General features: G+C 46.5%; 2 protein-coding genes across 2 annotated transcripts in view; one reads left to right on the top strand and one right to left on the bottom strand.

Annotated features, from left to right (window-relative positions):
* Nucleotides 1–1,124: 1,124 nt before the first annotated feature.
* On the top strand, nucleotides 1,125–10,635 carry TAF11 (TATA-box binding protein associated factor 11). The gene is made up of 5 exons (XM_004717227.2): nucleotides 1,125–1,359; nucleotides 6,661–6,809; nucleotides 8,590–8,677; nucleotides 8,979–9,075; nucleotides 9,897–10,635. The coding sequence occupies exons 1-5, from the start codon at nucleotides 1,189–1,191 to the stop codon at nucleotides 10,025–10,027; spliced, it is 636 nt and encodes a 211-aa protein (XP_004717284.1). The 5' UTR covers nucleotides 1,125–1,188; the 3' UTR covers nucleotides 10,028–10,635.
* The window catches only part of UHRF1BP1 (UHRF1 binding protein 1), a gene marked incomplete at its 5' end in the record, with an annotated part of 87,687 nt that continues 83,375 nt past the window's right edge, over nucleotides 10,520–14,831 (bottom strand). Inside the window, one exon of the mRNA XM_004717243.2 lies at nucleotides 10,520–14,784. Within this exon, the coding sequence (XP_004717300.2) occupies nucleotides 14,659–14,784 (126 nt within the window). The remainder of the gene's footprint in view (nucleotides 14,785–14,831) is intronic.

The raw sequence follows: 14,831 nt of genomic DNA, 5'->3' as shown, positions 1-14,831 counted from the left end.
GGCGGGGCTGCAGAGGGCGGGCGCAGGTGGCTGGAGCCCGCGCGAATTTGACCGTGCTGCGCGGACGGAGCTCGAGGGGCTTGGCGCCTGATGGCCATTCGCCTTCCAGGTGGCAGGGGATACACGGGGGTCCACCTGCACACGCCTCCCAAAGCGTGCTTCTTCACCACAGGGTTTGGGAGCCTACGGGACAGGAACTACGGTAATTCATCCAGGCAGTGTAGAAACAAAGAGAGAAATATGGTAACGCGCACCTACATTTTCACGTTCATTCTTCCTGCAAACGCAAGTTAAATAGCGGAGGCGTGTGGGAGCCTGGCGATACAGACGCAACTAAAACGTGCCCTTCCCCCCGTGCTTTCTTATTAATAAGCTCAGAAGAGGAAAGACAGGAAAGTTAAAATCGATATATCCTCACCTCTTCATCCTGAAATGTCTTAGTAATGTGATATGTTCAAAGGAGAGAATTTGACCACAGCACCTTTGTTACTTCTTATTTTTAGATCGAGATTAGCCAAACGGACATAAAACGTCAGATTTGTTGATATCTCCCATCTACTCGTGATTTGTAAAAATCATTTAACTGCGTAGGAACTGTTTGGTTCACAGTTCCTCAATAGCTGTGGAGTGAATAAATGGATTGTGAAGTGTTATACATATGCATTGGATAGATACATACGAGTGTGTGTGCACTCCTCCCCACCCCAGCTCCCAGCACCGAAGGGAAATGTGAGCTACTCATTACAAACACTGGTCCCGCGGTCTGTTAATTGAAAGGATGAAGTCAAGTTGACCAGCCCGAGGCAGCAGCAGCCCGTGACTCGGACACACAAGAGTCAAGTTCCCTTCCACGTCCCTCAGCCTTTTCACTTTCAGAGAGGCAAGCTACGGAGGGGGCTGACTGACATTGCATTTTTAGAAAGACGGACAGGATAAAAATGCCCTCCGATAAACAAAAGAGAGCCTTTAGAAAGGCTGGTTGCCCGAGAGCCAGAAACGGAACCCTGCCCTCCGCGTTTCCCCTCGCCCTCCTCCCTGTTTCCAACTGGCCCGTCCGCCGAGCCGTACGGGTGACGTCATCGCCGTGCGCCGGCCGGAAGGAAGCCCCGAGGCTGCGGGGCCGCCCCGGGTCCTGAGCTCGTGGGTGTGACGGCGCGCGAGCTCCTCTTGCCTTCTCTTTCCTCGGCGATGGACCAGCCCTGTGAGTCGCCCGCGAACAAAGGTGGAGAGACAGGAGAGTCAAATGAGGCTTCCTCTGCTCCCCTGGGTCCCGGGACCACCCACACGGCCGGAATCCCGGAGGAAAGTGACAGGGACGGGGTTGCGGACTTGAAAGAGACCGTGGCAGAGGAAGGCGAGGTAGGGACTGTGTTGTTGAGCCCGGAAGAGCACCCCCAGACTGGGTGACTGGCTGCTCACCGAGCATCTTGGTTGGTCCCTGTCAAAGCAGGAGCGCTCTAACTCACAACGACGCCATGCCAATTACGGGGTGTTGTTTACATTCCAGAGGCCCACCCGCTGGGGTGATATTTTTGAATCCCTGCTCTTGGGGATGAAGCGTCTTTAAACAGCAATTTAAGGAAATTAGGGCCCATGTTACACTGACATTTAGTGTTAGGGCCAGTGCAAGATCCCAGGGTTAGAGACTCTTGACCTAAAGTCCATTTCACCACAGTATGAGACCTCTTTAGTGGCTACATGTTGAGCTATTAACGGCAAGGTCAGCAGTTCGAAACCACCAGCCACTCCGCAGGAGACAGATGAGGCTCTGTACTCCAGTAAGTTATGGCCTCTCAAACCCACAGGGGCGGGTCTACCCTGTCCGCTAGGGTCACTGAGTCAGAATTGACTGCATGGCGGCGAGTTTGAGAGTTTGATGGGACCTCTTGTCGTTAACCGCCATGGAGTGGACCAGACTCATAGCGCCCTCAGGAAGGAAAGGCCGCCCCTCCTGTACCCACCCTGTAGTGGATCATTGGGTTCTGTAGGATTTTCAGTGACTGATTTTTAAACCAGCCTTTAAAACCATCTATGCCTGGAAGGTCTGCTGAAGCCTGTTCAGTATCATAGTTAAAAGCAAGCTTCCACCCAAGGAGTGGCAGCACATCAGACCCTTGGACAGGAGCCCAACCTGGGTCTCTGAAAGGGAAGAATTGTACCACTGCATCACCAATGGCCGCTTAAACAGAGCTTTGCCCTCATAGATGGCAGAGTCAACCAGATCCATTAAAGGCAGCCTTTAAAGGAAGTTTACTGGCTTAGTCATGTTCTTTTTTTTTTTTTTTTAGTCATGTTTTGATCCTCTTGGGATGTTGACATCTACCAGCTGACCCATGAGATTATGTCAAGGAGTTTCTAGAGCATAGGTTCTCAAACTATTTAGCCTACTGCCCCCTTGTCAGGAAAAAAATAAATCACTTTACTAAGCACTCCCCTGACATTTAAAAACTTTTGTACAAGACCCCATCATCCAGGATAAAGTGTAGTTATCTGCTTTTGCAGCCCACCCTGGATCATCCTAGTACCTCTCGGGGAGTGGTATTGACCACTTTGGGAAACATTACTCTAGAGCAGTGGTTCTCAACCATCCTAAGGCCGCGACCCTTTAATACAGTTCATGTTGTGGTGACCCCCAAACCATAAAATTATTTTCGTTGCTACTTCATCATTGTCATTTTGCTACTGTTATGAATTGGGCGACCCCTGTGAAAGGGTTATTCGACCCACAAAGGGGTCCAGACCCACAGGTTGAGAACTGCTGCTCTAGAGCATGAAAAACAACACACCCATAGTTGGTCTTACAGGGTTTTGATTTTGTCATATTACAACCACCAAAGTAAACCTGAGATGTGCAAACCCCAGGGACAAGCAGGGAGTCTGGCTTCCTCCTTAACTCTAGCCCCAATTCAAGAACAGTTAGTTCTGACAACATGGCCCTGCTCGATACTCACCTTCATGAAATGATCAGTGAAGATAAGGGTGCTACAGCAAAGTGTGGTGAAGAAAGCAGATGGTGCCCGGCTATCATTCAGAACAGTGTCTGGGATCTTAAAGGCTTGTATTCAAACAAGCAGCCATCTAAGCAAGGAGTCAACTAAGTCCACATGGAAAAAGCACATCAGCTTGTGTAATCCTAAGACAACAATAAGAAAATTCAAATAAAACAAAGGGAAAGGTATCAGGGCCTGAATTGCGAACACCCCATTTGTAGAAGGCTATGGAGGACAGTGGGGGTCCAAACTCCATCTGCAGAGTATCTAGTCAGATTAAGCTGCTGGCAGCCTAGCCATAGGCAAGGATCTCGAACAGCTTTACTATCAGATAGGGAGCACTGTAATTGTGGTTATATTGGATTGAACTTGACACTTGATCAGTTGGCCTCCCTCTTGACCCAACATGAAGTTCTAGGTGCAAGTATTTGTTGTTAACACCATGACAAAAATTTCTTCCTTGGCCTTTTAAATATTCACATTGGTCTTTTCTTTCTTACTCAATATTTGTATTTTTATCTTTGTATTATTATTTGATCCTTACCACTTTATTTTTTTATTGTTTCTGTTGGGTTTTCCAGTTTGTGAAGCTAAGAACTGATGCTGTGGAAGGTAGGGGTGGGGAGCAAACAATGTATGTGGGAAGGGGGAGGGAGCACTAGAACTGATGGTGATTACACAACTCATTTGAAAAATGATTTAACCGTGGAGAAAAAGAAAGTTCTAAAATTGAGTGTGGTAATGACTGTACAACTCTTCTTGATATGATTGAACTGTTGAATTATGAAATATGTTGATTAAGTGCCAATAAAACTGTTCCAAAAAAAAGAAAGCACCCTAGTATAAAGAGGAAAAAACCCAACAGCACTTGCATCAGTTGTTCCACCCCCAGAGTTCAGAGTGTCCTTGCTCAGCTGAGCTTTGCCAAGGGACCAGAATCTCGCATTCTCTGCATTGCATTTCTAGAGACAGATTGGGGGAGAGGGGTGTTCTTAGAGCTAGAAGAGACTTAAAAGATCATGGGGTTCACAATAAATCCAATGGAAATAACCTCACAGAGAGAGCACAAAGTTGCCTCTAAAAATATAAGTAAGGACTTGTAAAAAACAAAATTTTTTAAAGGATTTGTAGGCGGGGGGGGGAAGCTGTGACAAAAACTATTTTTAAAAAGCCTTTAAAACAGGTCTCAAGGACAGAAAGAATATGAATTCATTTGGTTCAACAGAGGGCTCCGCTGTCCGTCTGTCTGTGAGTCTGTCGTACAGAGGTGGCTTGTGTGTTTCTGTGACGCTGGAAACTATGCAGGCAGTATTTGAAATACCAACCGGATCTCCCACAGGGGGCAGGTTTCAGTGGCACTTTCTAAACTAAGGCCTGGCAATCGACTGGTGAAAATCAGCCCGTGCAAACGCTATAGCCCACAACAGAAGACTGTCCAGTAGTGTGCTTGGAGATGAGCCTCTAGGTTGGAAGGCACTGAAAATGGCTGTTAATGGACTGACACATGCCCATGATTAGGAAGGTGGCTCAGGACTGGGCAGGGTTTCATGATGCCGCATGCAGGCTCCCCGTGAGTCCGAGTCAACTCGAGAGCAACTAACAAGGAAATCTAGCACAACCAGTCAAACCTGCACCCGACAGAGAATACTAATTCTTTGTTTGATGTTTCTGAAATATTTGAAAACTTGTACTAGACCACAAAGAGAAGCATAAATCCTTAAATGTAGAAATAATAGGCCACACAAGGCAATTGTTGTTCATTGCCATACTTGTGGCAGTAAACCTGAAATTAATAATAATGACCCCAAAAAACTAACCACTAAGACATTTTAAAGTCTAAGAAAAATAATTTGGTAGGGAAATATAAATCCCCAACATTAAAGCACAAAGAGGTTAGAAAACATGTATAAATTATAAACTGAAGAAGAAATTGAAAAGTTTATCAGAGATACACCATTATCCCTCCCACCTACCCTCGATTCCCATATTCCCATAGTCCGTGTCGATGTGCAGTCCTCTTTTCAGGGAAACGGGAAATCTCATTCCTGAGTTTTGTGTGTACCCTTAGAGTCTGCATTAAGCTGGCAAAGTTGAAGTTGTATTAAACAGACCTAGTGCGAGTGAAACTGGTCAATACTTATGGGGAGGGGAGAAATCATAAGAGCCTGTCTTCAATAGTCTTTCATTGTACAAGGAAATAAAACGTTGCATGCTATACAAGGGTAAGTCAAAAAGTATTGCTGCAAAATCTAAACACCCTTTTAAAATAAAAACAAATGTGAAGCTATTATTTTTGGGGTGTATATTCTACCTCTGTAAGTGACACCTTTCTTACCTCCAGAATTATGGAGACCTCCACGGTCTCAAGTCGTGTCTCTCTCAGATATTCTTTGGGGGCTGGGGGGGAGCAAGTCTGAAGAGGCAAGATGAACTAAGGCTTCCCAATCCAATTCTCCCAGGACAGCCCTTGCTACCAAAGGAAGAGCAGGGGTATTCGTTGTGATGAGAACTTTTTTTCTTCGTGCAATTTTTTGGGCCTATTTTCTCACCGGTGCAGTTTTCAGCATTTAAAAACTTTTTTCCTAATAAGCCCCTGTGATCATCCTGTGTCCTTTAAAGAAGTCTGTTGAAATGACCCCTTTCGCATCCCCAAAACAGTCACCATAGCCTCTGAGCTGACCTGCCTCCAGTGTAGCAGGCCCAGCAGGTGTCCTTGGAAGCTACTGTTTTGTTGGATGTTTTCTTTATCGTTTTGGAAGGCACTTACACTAAAACAAGTGCATTGCTAAGGCAGCTTGTCTGCAGTCACCCAACTGGTCGCAGAGATAGGTGTAAGCAGATTTTGCGTAGACTAAACCCACACACCTAAGAACCAGACCCTTAGTGGCCATTCTCTTTGGTTTGTACCCTCGTAGTAGAAAAGATGGAGAGAAAGGGGGCTAACGTGGGACCAACGCTCGTCAAGGTTGCAAACGGAAGGGATCACTGTTGTCTTGACGAGGAAGGAGCCTTCTAAAAAGACGCATTCCTTTATGGGACCATCCCGGGGGCAGGAGACCTCTAGAGTTGCTAAATGGGGGGCTGAGCTGACCTCCCCTCGAGTAAACGAGGGCACTTTTTTTTTTAAGTCATTTTTTGGGGCCTCGTACAACTATCACAATCCATACACACATCCATTGTGTGTCAAGCACACCTGTACGTCTGTTGCCCTCATCACTCTCAAAACATTTGCTTTTACGTAAGCCCTTGGTATCAGCTCTTTTTTTCCCCTCCCTCCCTGCCCTCCTCCCTCGTGAACCCTTGATAATTTTTAAAATATTATTTTGTCATGAAGTATTTTTTTAAAGTTCTATTGACATATAAGCCAATGCTTTGAATATACTTTTAAAATTGTGCAATCAGGGTACTTTTTTTAACCTTGTTATTTTATTACCCTCATAAGCAGATCATAGCTAGACTGAATCCTGCGATCCTTTAGCTGGACTGTAAACTTCCTGTAGTCTAGCAATGCTGTATCGTTTGGCTTACTGGTATGGCCAATGCCTAGAACCAAAAGACAAGAAACTCCTCAATGAGTGGATTTTTTGTGCTGTTATAAGAATGGTTTCTTCTTAAAGGCACATCTGAGAAGGAGACCAGATATATAATCGAGTCTCCTTCACCTTGTTAGCTCAAGAATCGGGACGTCTCAGATGTAACAGCATCCGAAAGGGAAGACACCGCATTACTTACTCCTGCGGCCAAAAAACTGAAAATCGATCCCAAAGAAAAGAAAGAAAAGAAGCAGAAAGTGGATGAAGACGAGATTCAGAAGATGCAGTAAGTCACCCTCAGTGCTCCAGGCTCTGACGTCACCACGGAAAAGGAACACGTTTTGTGGGGAGAGGGCAGGGAGGGAGGATGACGGGATGAGCGGGACTGTGGACAGGCGCGGGTAAAAGGGAAAGTAGTCCACAAGCGGGACCAGCAGGGAGCAGGTGAGGGGAGAGAGTTGATTGGTAGTTGGAACTGTTGAATACAAAAGTTGATGCTCTGAAAAGGAAACCCCCACCTAACTGACAATAAAAAATTTATTTAAAAAGTAATACATTTTTCTCTTTTTAAAATTGAAGAAAACAAAACAATTAGTACACTGTCGTGTTGTAGAAATATAGGTAGAAAGTAAAAATAACTCCTCACCACCAGGGGATAGATTATATTAGTATTCACATTTATATTCCCTAAGGCATTTTCTACACACAGTACTCAAACTATTTCCAAAATTTTAAATATTGTTTTATAACCTTTTTTCCTTCATATCATATATAATTCTTTCCTTATCAGTAATTGGGCAAAGAGGGCATGAAAAAATGGAATTACAAGATAATGAAATTTTCCTGCAAGCTTTTTTAAGCAAGCCCTCTGGTGCATCTAGGTTATAATTTTCAAAATGGAAATAGCTTTGTTGTTGTTGTCGCTTTTTTATTTTAAATCATTTTGGGGGGGCTCGTACAGCTCTTATCTCAATCCATCCGTCGTGTCAAGCACATTTGTACATATGTTGCCATCATTTTCAAAACATTTTTTCTACTTGAGCCCTTGGTATCAGCGCATTTTTACCCCCTCCACCACCCTCCCTCCCTCATGAACCATTGATAATACTTGGTTCTATACTTTTCAGATTTTTTTCAATGCTTGATGTGTAGCTGTACATATATTTTCATGTTAATATGCCCGTAAGCCTGCACTTTAATGAATGCATTGTACTCCATTATGTGGATGAACCATAATTAGTCAATCTCTGTGACTGCCTCCCCACCTTGATGCCATTGTAGTGAATAACCCTGGGCTTGTCTTTGCCTGCTTATCCTTGTACTCGCTATGAGAACTCCTAGAAATTAATCCGCCAGCTCAAATACTCTGAACATTGTCAACGGCTTTCATAGTTTCCAAATTCCTCTCTTACAAAGCGGTTCCAGTGCACCATGCACCAGCATGGGCCAGTTTGTGTCCCCCACATACTTGCTAATGCCACTCTTTTTCATAATGAGCTGTATGTCTATGGAAAAGTTATGGTGTGGATCTCTTTAGTTAATGGCGAAGGTTATATTTATTGGCTACTTATAGTTTTTTATATTTATATTTATTGGCTACTTATAGTTTTATAAGTTTTCTCAGCTGTTTTTAAAATTGTGATGGCCATCCCTTTATTGATTTGAAATAATTCATTATCCAAGAATATTAACCCTTTTCCATATAATCTGCAAATATTTCCCCCATTTAACTTTCAGAGTCTAAAGTTGCTTGTTTGAACCTAAATATCTAGTTAACGTTTTACCACTAATCACAAAGGCAGTAAGGGGGAGTGAGGGCGAGAGCAAGCCGACTGGTGCACAGCCAGTCTAGTGGGAGTCTGTGAGGAACGCAGAACTGATGCTTTGAGGTTAAGGAAGTAACTGTGTTTTAAGAGGAGGAATGGGGCTTGACCTTAATTCTTCATAAGCACCAAGCATGAGCTTTATTTATCGTTTATTTTTGGTCCGGATTTGCTTTTATTTACACAGTATACTTTGTACATTCATTCCTAAAAACTAACTTAATTCCTTGAAACTTTCTCTAGAATCCTGGTTTCTTCTTTTTCTGAGGAGCAGCTGAATCGTTACGAGATGTATCGCCGGTCAGCTTTCCCCAAGGCAGCCATTAAAAGGGTAAGGGGCTGGGCCACTACACTTCATGTCCACTAGAACTGAACTCGGTTCAGGAGCCATGTCCATTGGCATCTGCAGTGCAGTGTTAGACAGGGTGGGGCAGCAGAAACTGACGGCCCTCAGTGAGCTAACCAGGTACCGTTTTTGTATTCCAGGGTTAAGGCCCCATTGTACAGAACAGACTCCATTTTCACAGTCAGTCTAGTGATTAGCAAACACTTGGAGCACACAGCTCGTTTGTGGGTAGCGTGTCAGTTCTTGACTAACTTAATCACAAAGAAGTCTTTGTCCTTCTCTCAAGCTGATCCAGTCCATCACTGGCACCTCGGTATCTCAGAACGTGGTCATTGCTATGTCAGGCATCTCCAAGGTCTTCGTGGGAGAGGTGGTCGAAGAAGGTAAGTCGTGTTGGTACAAATGCTGAACTGAATCTGACAGTTGTGTCCTCAAGTGCCTCTGTACTAAGGTACTTAGCAAAGCACCTGCTGTAGTTCTAATGTGTACAAGCTGGCCATATGGGAGCCAGTATTGAAAGTTTTAACAGGAGAGAACAAATGAAACATCTAGAAAAGCCCCTCCCCAATTATGGTCCTCGGCACAGGGTGATAGAAGCAGCCTTTGCATCTTTCTCCAATAGGCTTTGCTCATCCTGCTGCCGGAAGGAAGATACAGGAAAAGCATCCACTGGGGTCCCTGGTGTGATAAAGACTGGTCCCTTCCCTGGTGGTGTGACTCCTCTGTCTCTTGTGTAAAGGGCCCAGCAGCTGCCTCTCACCAACCTTCCCTCCCCCAAACACACACACAAGACTGACGTGGAGTCAAGTCTGACTCACAGCGAGCCTGTAGGAGGGAGTCGAACTGCCCCTTTGGGTCTGAGACTGAAAGCCGCCTCCCCCTCCTGCAGAGCGTGTAGCCCACCCTGTCACAGGTGCCTTTTGCCCAAAGCCTAGCCAGTGAAAAATGTACCAGAAGGTTGCCCATGAGAGACAGACTGTGCCTATAAGAAGGTTGCCTATGTGAGACAGACTGTGCTGTTGCTGACATGATACATCCTGTAGCATTCTCTTCAGATGTAAAGTGTCTTGTTTCCCTACTAAGTTCAAGAAGGGTTTTACTGAGAATTCCAGGCCTTGAAATGAGAGTATGATCAAGAACCCTTCATGTTAAAAAAAAGAACTGTGCCTTCGTGTGGTAATGAAAGCTTTCTCCTTCCGTTTAGCACTGGACGTGTGTGAGAAGTGGGGAGAAATGCCACCACTCCAACCCAAGCACATGAGAGAGGCTGTTCGGAGGCTAAAGTCGAAGGGGCAGATCCCCAACTCGAAGCACAAAAAAATCATCTTCTTCTAGGCCAAAGCCGCCCACAATGGTGCTTCAGGTTCCAGCCAGGATTGCAATGCCGTCCTCAGAACGGATGTCAGGCCGAGAAGCTGGCCAGTCGGCAGAAGAAAGGTGCAAGGACGTCGTTGAGCATTCTCTGATGCAGCAGCTGCTTTCCGAAAGGCGAGTGGTCTCACATGGAGCCTGAAGTTGCTCGGACTGACACTGTTTCTTACATGTGGGGTTCCGTGATGAAAGCCCCAGGAACTTCCAACTTGTGATACTCTACCATGATACCTAGTGAGAACAGGCATCCTTGCCAACGTTTGATTCTCCAGGGGATTCTGGTGAGGGATCATTAAACTATTTTCTGGTTGTAATAGGGAGATATAGGGTGTCAATGTAAAACTGGTCCTGTTTTTGTGAAAAAGCCCTACCCATTTTCTACTTAAATCATTAAAATTCTCTCCAAAAACAAAACAAAAACCCATGTATTCCTCTAAACATACACCACAACCGATATTATTTATTCACAACCAATATTATTTAATGTTTAATTTTTTCCCCCGGATGGTTCATAGAACCAGTACACTCAAGGTTTGATCAGAAATCACAACATTAAAATTTCCCAATACTGACCAGGATTCCAGTCCATTGGTACATTCTTGTTTTCCTTGGATACAGGGGGATAGAGTGACCTATTGTTAACAGTGATTAGCCATAATAAGGCTGATCTAACTGGCAATCCCCAGGAATTCTTCCCCCCTAGCATTCAGTGTCATAGGAGAATGTTGAAGCTGTTCTCTTTTGAAGCTTTCCTGAGCATGCGTCTTAGGACAGATTCCGATTCTGTTTAGCACCCAGGTTAGAGGAAACACCTTGAACTCATAAGACTGGGAAAATCGGGCTTAAGAATATCAAAACACAATGGCTGTCCTTCAGTACAGAGCCAGTGGGAGGAGACACAGGCAGCAGAGAAATGCTGTTAAACAATGGGCAAAAACCTAGGTCTTCTCTAGGAAATATCAGGAAGGGTTAAAGTCGTTCCAGAATCCGCTGCAATTGGATACTGGAGGAGACTGAGACTTGGAAACACAAGAGGAACCCTAGCCACTGTGACGAAGCTGCAGTGTTACAGAGTGCAGTGAGAGATGCTACTCTCCAAATCCACTGAGCACAGTGGGACTAGTCCTGGTCTAGCAAAAGGTATGTAGGGTGGGGGTGGGCCAGCTAGGTGAAGACCCCGGGCCATGAAAGGACGGTGTGTCCCAGTGGATTCTCTCAAAGTCCCCCTGCAGTTCTCCAAGAACCAGATGTCACCTTTCCTGTGTGTACAGTGGTTTCCATAGCTTTATAGTTTTACTAGAACGGATTTGAGACACTTGAACATCCGTGGGGGGGGGGGAGGGTCAGTCTCAATGTAAAGGTGTGGAATGGAAAGTTCCAATAATCACCATGGCACTATTTCACACTGTCTTCTTTCCACCCCAGATCTGAGGGGAAATGAATGGTGTGAGTTCACTGGAAGCGTACCAGTAACGGTGCTGGGGTGGGGTTCATGCCTAGTGTATTCCATATACAGGACCCACTGCTTTGGGACTGTGGAAGGGGGCATAAAGAAGGTCGAGGTCTGTTACAAATGGAGTCAGGTGACAGTAAGAGGCAGTCATCTGACTAGAACACACTCCTTGCGAGAAGCTTGGTGGGTGCCACGAGTTGAAAAGAGAACTCCGTAAAAGAGGTGTCCCCATAACCCAGCTCTGGAGGGTCTGAATGCTCATCCACTGGAGCAGCGGTGCCTCGTCCCTCCACGTGAACAGGAGCGCCAGACAGGCACAGAGCGCCGTCATAGGGACTGCACAACAAAGGCTGGTGTGCAGTGGCGGGAGTCCTGGAGGGCTAGCGGTGCTGCCTGGACAGTTTCTTGAGGTATTATTTCTTGTTCAGACTCTTGCTGCCCAAGAGGGAAATCCGAAACAATCCAAAGGAATTGACGCTTTTCCTCGTCTTCCGTGACACTCACCCTGAGGCCTGCCACCACATGGTGGGAGGCAAAACCTTCCCGATGAACAGGGGTATGAAGTTACACAAGATGATTTCCTGAAAAATCCCATGAGATAATGACCCTGCCACATTTCCTGAGGGTGGATTTCAAGACACGATGGGATGGCCAAAGCTGCCACGTAAGAGGTCCTACACAGGATGGGCCCAGAAATCTGGACTCTAGCTATTACGGGGCTAACCTTCCTGCTTGCTGGATTGGTTTCCACTGCCTCCTACCAAGCAAAAGTAGACGACAAATAATGATCTTACACCAATTCAGGGCAGTAATGCCGCTCCCTGTCTACTGCATCTGCCCACACTGTCTCCCAGAGTAATGGAGCTGCCACACTTGAGAGCCAGTAACACGCTTCTGCCTTTGGAGACGAGTTTGTGGAGGCCTGCAGTTCCCTCTCAGGCGTGCTACCACCAGCCAGCCCTAATTTCCTACCGTCCCTCCTGGGAGGCCACCGTACAGGATTCTTCTGAAGCCTTCTGAGCCCATGTACAGAGTTTCTGAAAGTGAGCCGCTCGGTGAAATTTCTGATTTGCTGTGAGAAGTGTGTCTCGTACCTGAGGTAGAGCCCGAGACCTAGGATTTCAGACTCAGTAAGCATGCTCTGGTTCTTGCCTGGATCTCTGGCCCAACACTTCTGCTTTCATCTTTCCAGGATGGAGACTGTATTCGAAAGATGGTTCCCCGTGGGGGAAGAGCACGAGGCCTGATCATCTTTTAGCTCACGCCTTGCCCCTTTCCGAAGTGAGGCCACTAGAAATCCACAGACAATCTGATGAAGGCATGACCGTGGTCTTAGGCGCGATGGTGCTTTGGGTGCTGCCCCCAAAGCCCTCCCTGATGCCTAGGGAGCAGGTGGGCTTTGGCCAGGGCAGCACGCTGAGCCCTCCTCGTCAGCGATGCTGAGCAGTCTTCCCTGAGCTTAGCGGAGCTCGTGACCTTACCTGTTGGTGGCTCTCCCACAAACACGGGACACTTGCCCATTCCGAACCTCAGCTTGCTATTCCGAGTTCTCGGACCCTCCTGTAGTTTGTTCTTAATCTCACCTGGTTTGACTTTTCACTGCCTTCAGTTCATGACGTTTGATTTCACAACGCTAGTACTTCCAGGTCTTCATAAAAATCTTAGTTGAACCAGGCATCACCCTTTAAGAAAGGTCTCCATTAGCATTCGTCCAGAAATATGCTTCTTTTTTTCCTACACCTCAGTCCCTTTCTAAGCATGACAAATGATCCTAGTCATATAGCAATTGTTTTAAAAACCGCCTGTCTAGAACGTTGACAAGTGTTTTTTGAAAGTCTAAAAAATTCCATCTAGTTCCTTCTTGAATGCACATTTATCTTCGCATAAAACCAGAGGAGATCAATCAGGTGGGAATTCCTGTAAAGGGTCATGTGCGATTTAAGACTTCAGTGACACCATTACACCAGTATTTTGCCATGTTGCCAAGTCAAGGTGAGTCAGCCGATGAACTTCTATCCAATCAACGTAGACGCAGAGTGGTATGGATGAAGGTGGAGTGTTGGCGGGGAGTTAGATAGGAAAGGAACATCCCTTAGAGGTCAGGGGAAACCCAGCTGGGTGGAAGGGTTGAAGTCAAAATTATGTGATTAAGAAAAGCCACAGTGAGAGAGGGGATAGGAGAACAAGGGGCTGACATGTTTATGTTACTGTTTAAAACACATTTTTAGTCCCCAAACGACCCGGTGCTGAGGAGAGGGCTGGGAGAAAGTCACAGTGCTGGGAAAGAAGCTGTGCCAGGGCCCCAGGGGGACTCTCAGAGGTTGAGGCCCTGCTGTGGAGAAGGGGAGGGGCTCCGGCAAGCCCAGCGGCTGGGACTCAGCCTGCTGTGGGTCCTCCCCCATCACGCCTTCAGTTCAACCTCGCTCTGAGGGGCCCATTCTTGGTTTCAACTCCAGATGCACAGTTATACAGGGCAGGGCAGGGCTAGCACCAGTGCTAATACCCCTGCACCACGATGATGACCAGACAACTGAAAGGACGCGGACCCTGAACAATCTGACGGTGGATGACAGGAGCTTGGTTCCCTTTCCAAAAGCGCAGCGTCCAAGGCCCCTTATTTTCTCGTGCCTTTCCTGACCCGCCACACCTTGCCGGATGACTTCTTACTTGACTATTTACTGTGGCCAAAGCTTAAGCCAAAGCCCGTTCAGGTGTGCTACAGGAAGCTCTGGGACATGGAATCTTTGGTGGCTCAGTGGGGGCTGAGAGGAGACTACTTCCCCTTGTTCACAAAGGCTGTGGAAGAAGCATATGTCTCTGCCATGGAATCGGGATCTGCATGCCCAGATCCCCCGGTATACAGAGGCCTGGAAGGTTATCTATAGCAGGAGATGAGTGTGAGCCACACACAAAGGTGCCCCCAATTTCCTGCGACGTGATCACACTTGGCCCTGTCCTCCGCCTGTGTTCGAACAGTTAGTGGAAAGCACCCCCCACGAGGAGTGAGTCCGGCATACTGCACTCTGGACGTCCTCGGCGGACTCTTCAGCACTGGGCGCGCAGCCGCAGCCCCTGTGTGCGGCAGTGCTGCTGCTGCTGCTGCTGGTCTCTCTCCGTGGCACGGAAGCCCGAGGCACCGCTGTCAGAGCTCAAAGAGCGGGTTATATTTCCTAATCTCCTGAAGCAGTTTCGCCTTGTCCTGGTTGGCATTAGCCAATGCTAGTTTGGTTTCTTGAAGTTCTTTTTGTAAGGAGGGCAGTTCTTTTATCTGAGAAACAATAAGTAGTACCCAGTTAATGAACAGACTAGATGATA

Source organism: Echinops telfairi, unplaced genomic scaffold (assembly GCF_000313985.2).
Source record: "Echinops telfairi isolate 266 unplaced genomic scaffold, ASM31398v2 ScPeMD7_655;HRSCAF=1070, whole genome shotgun sequence".
Lineage (NCBI taxonomy): Eukaryota > Metazoa > Chordata > Mammalia > Afrosoricida > Tenrecidae > Echinops > Echinops telfairi.
This window is presented reverse-complemented; position numbering and strand designations above follow the sequence as displayed.

Coding starts and splice junctions, on each gene's coding strand:
- TAF11 (XM_004717227.2), top strand. CDS start 1,189: ATGGACCAGCCCTGTGAGTCGCCCGCGAACAAAGGTGGAGAGACAGGA. Junction 1,360..6,660: donor CCGTGGCAGAGGAAGGCGAG/GTAGGGACTGTG, acceptor TCACCTTGTTAG/CTCAAGAATCGGGACGTCTC. Junction 9,076..9,896: donor GGGAGAGGTGGTCGAAGAAG/GTAAGTCGTGTT, acceptor CCTTCCGTTTAG/CACTGGACGTGTGTGAGAAG.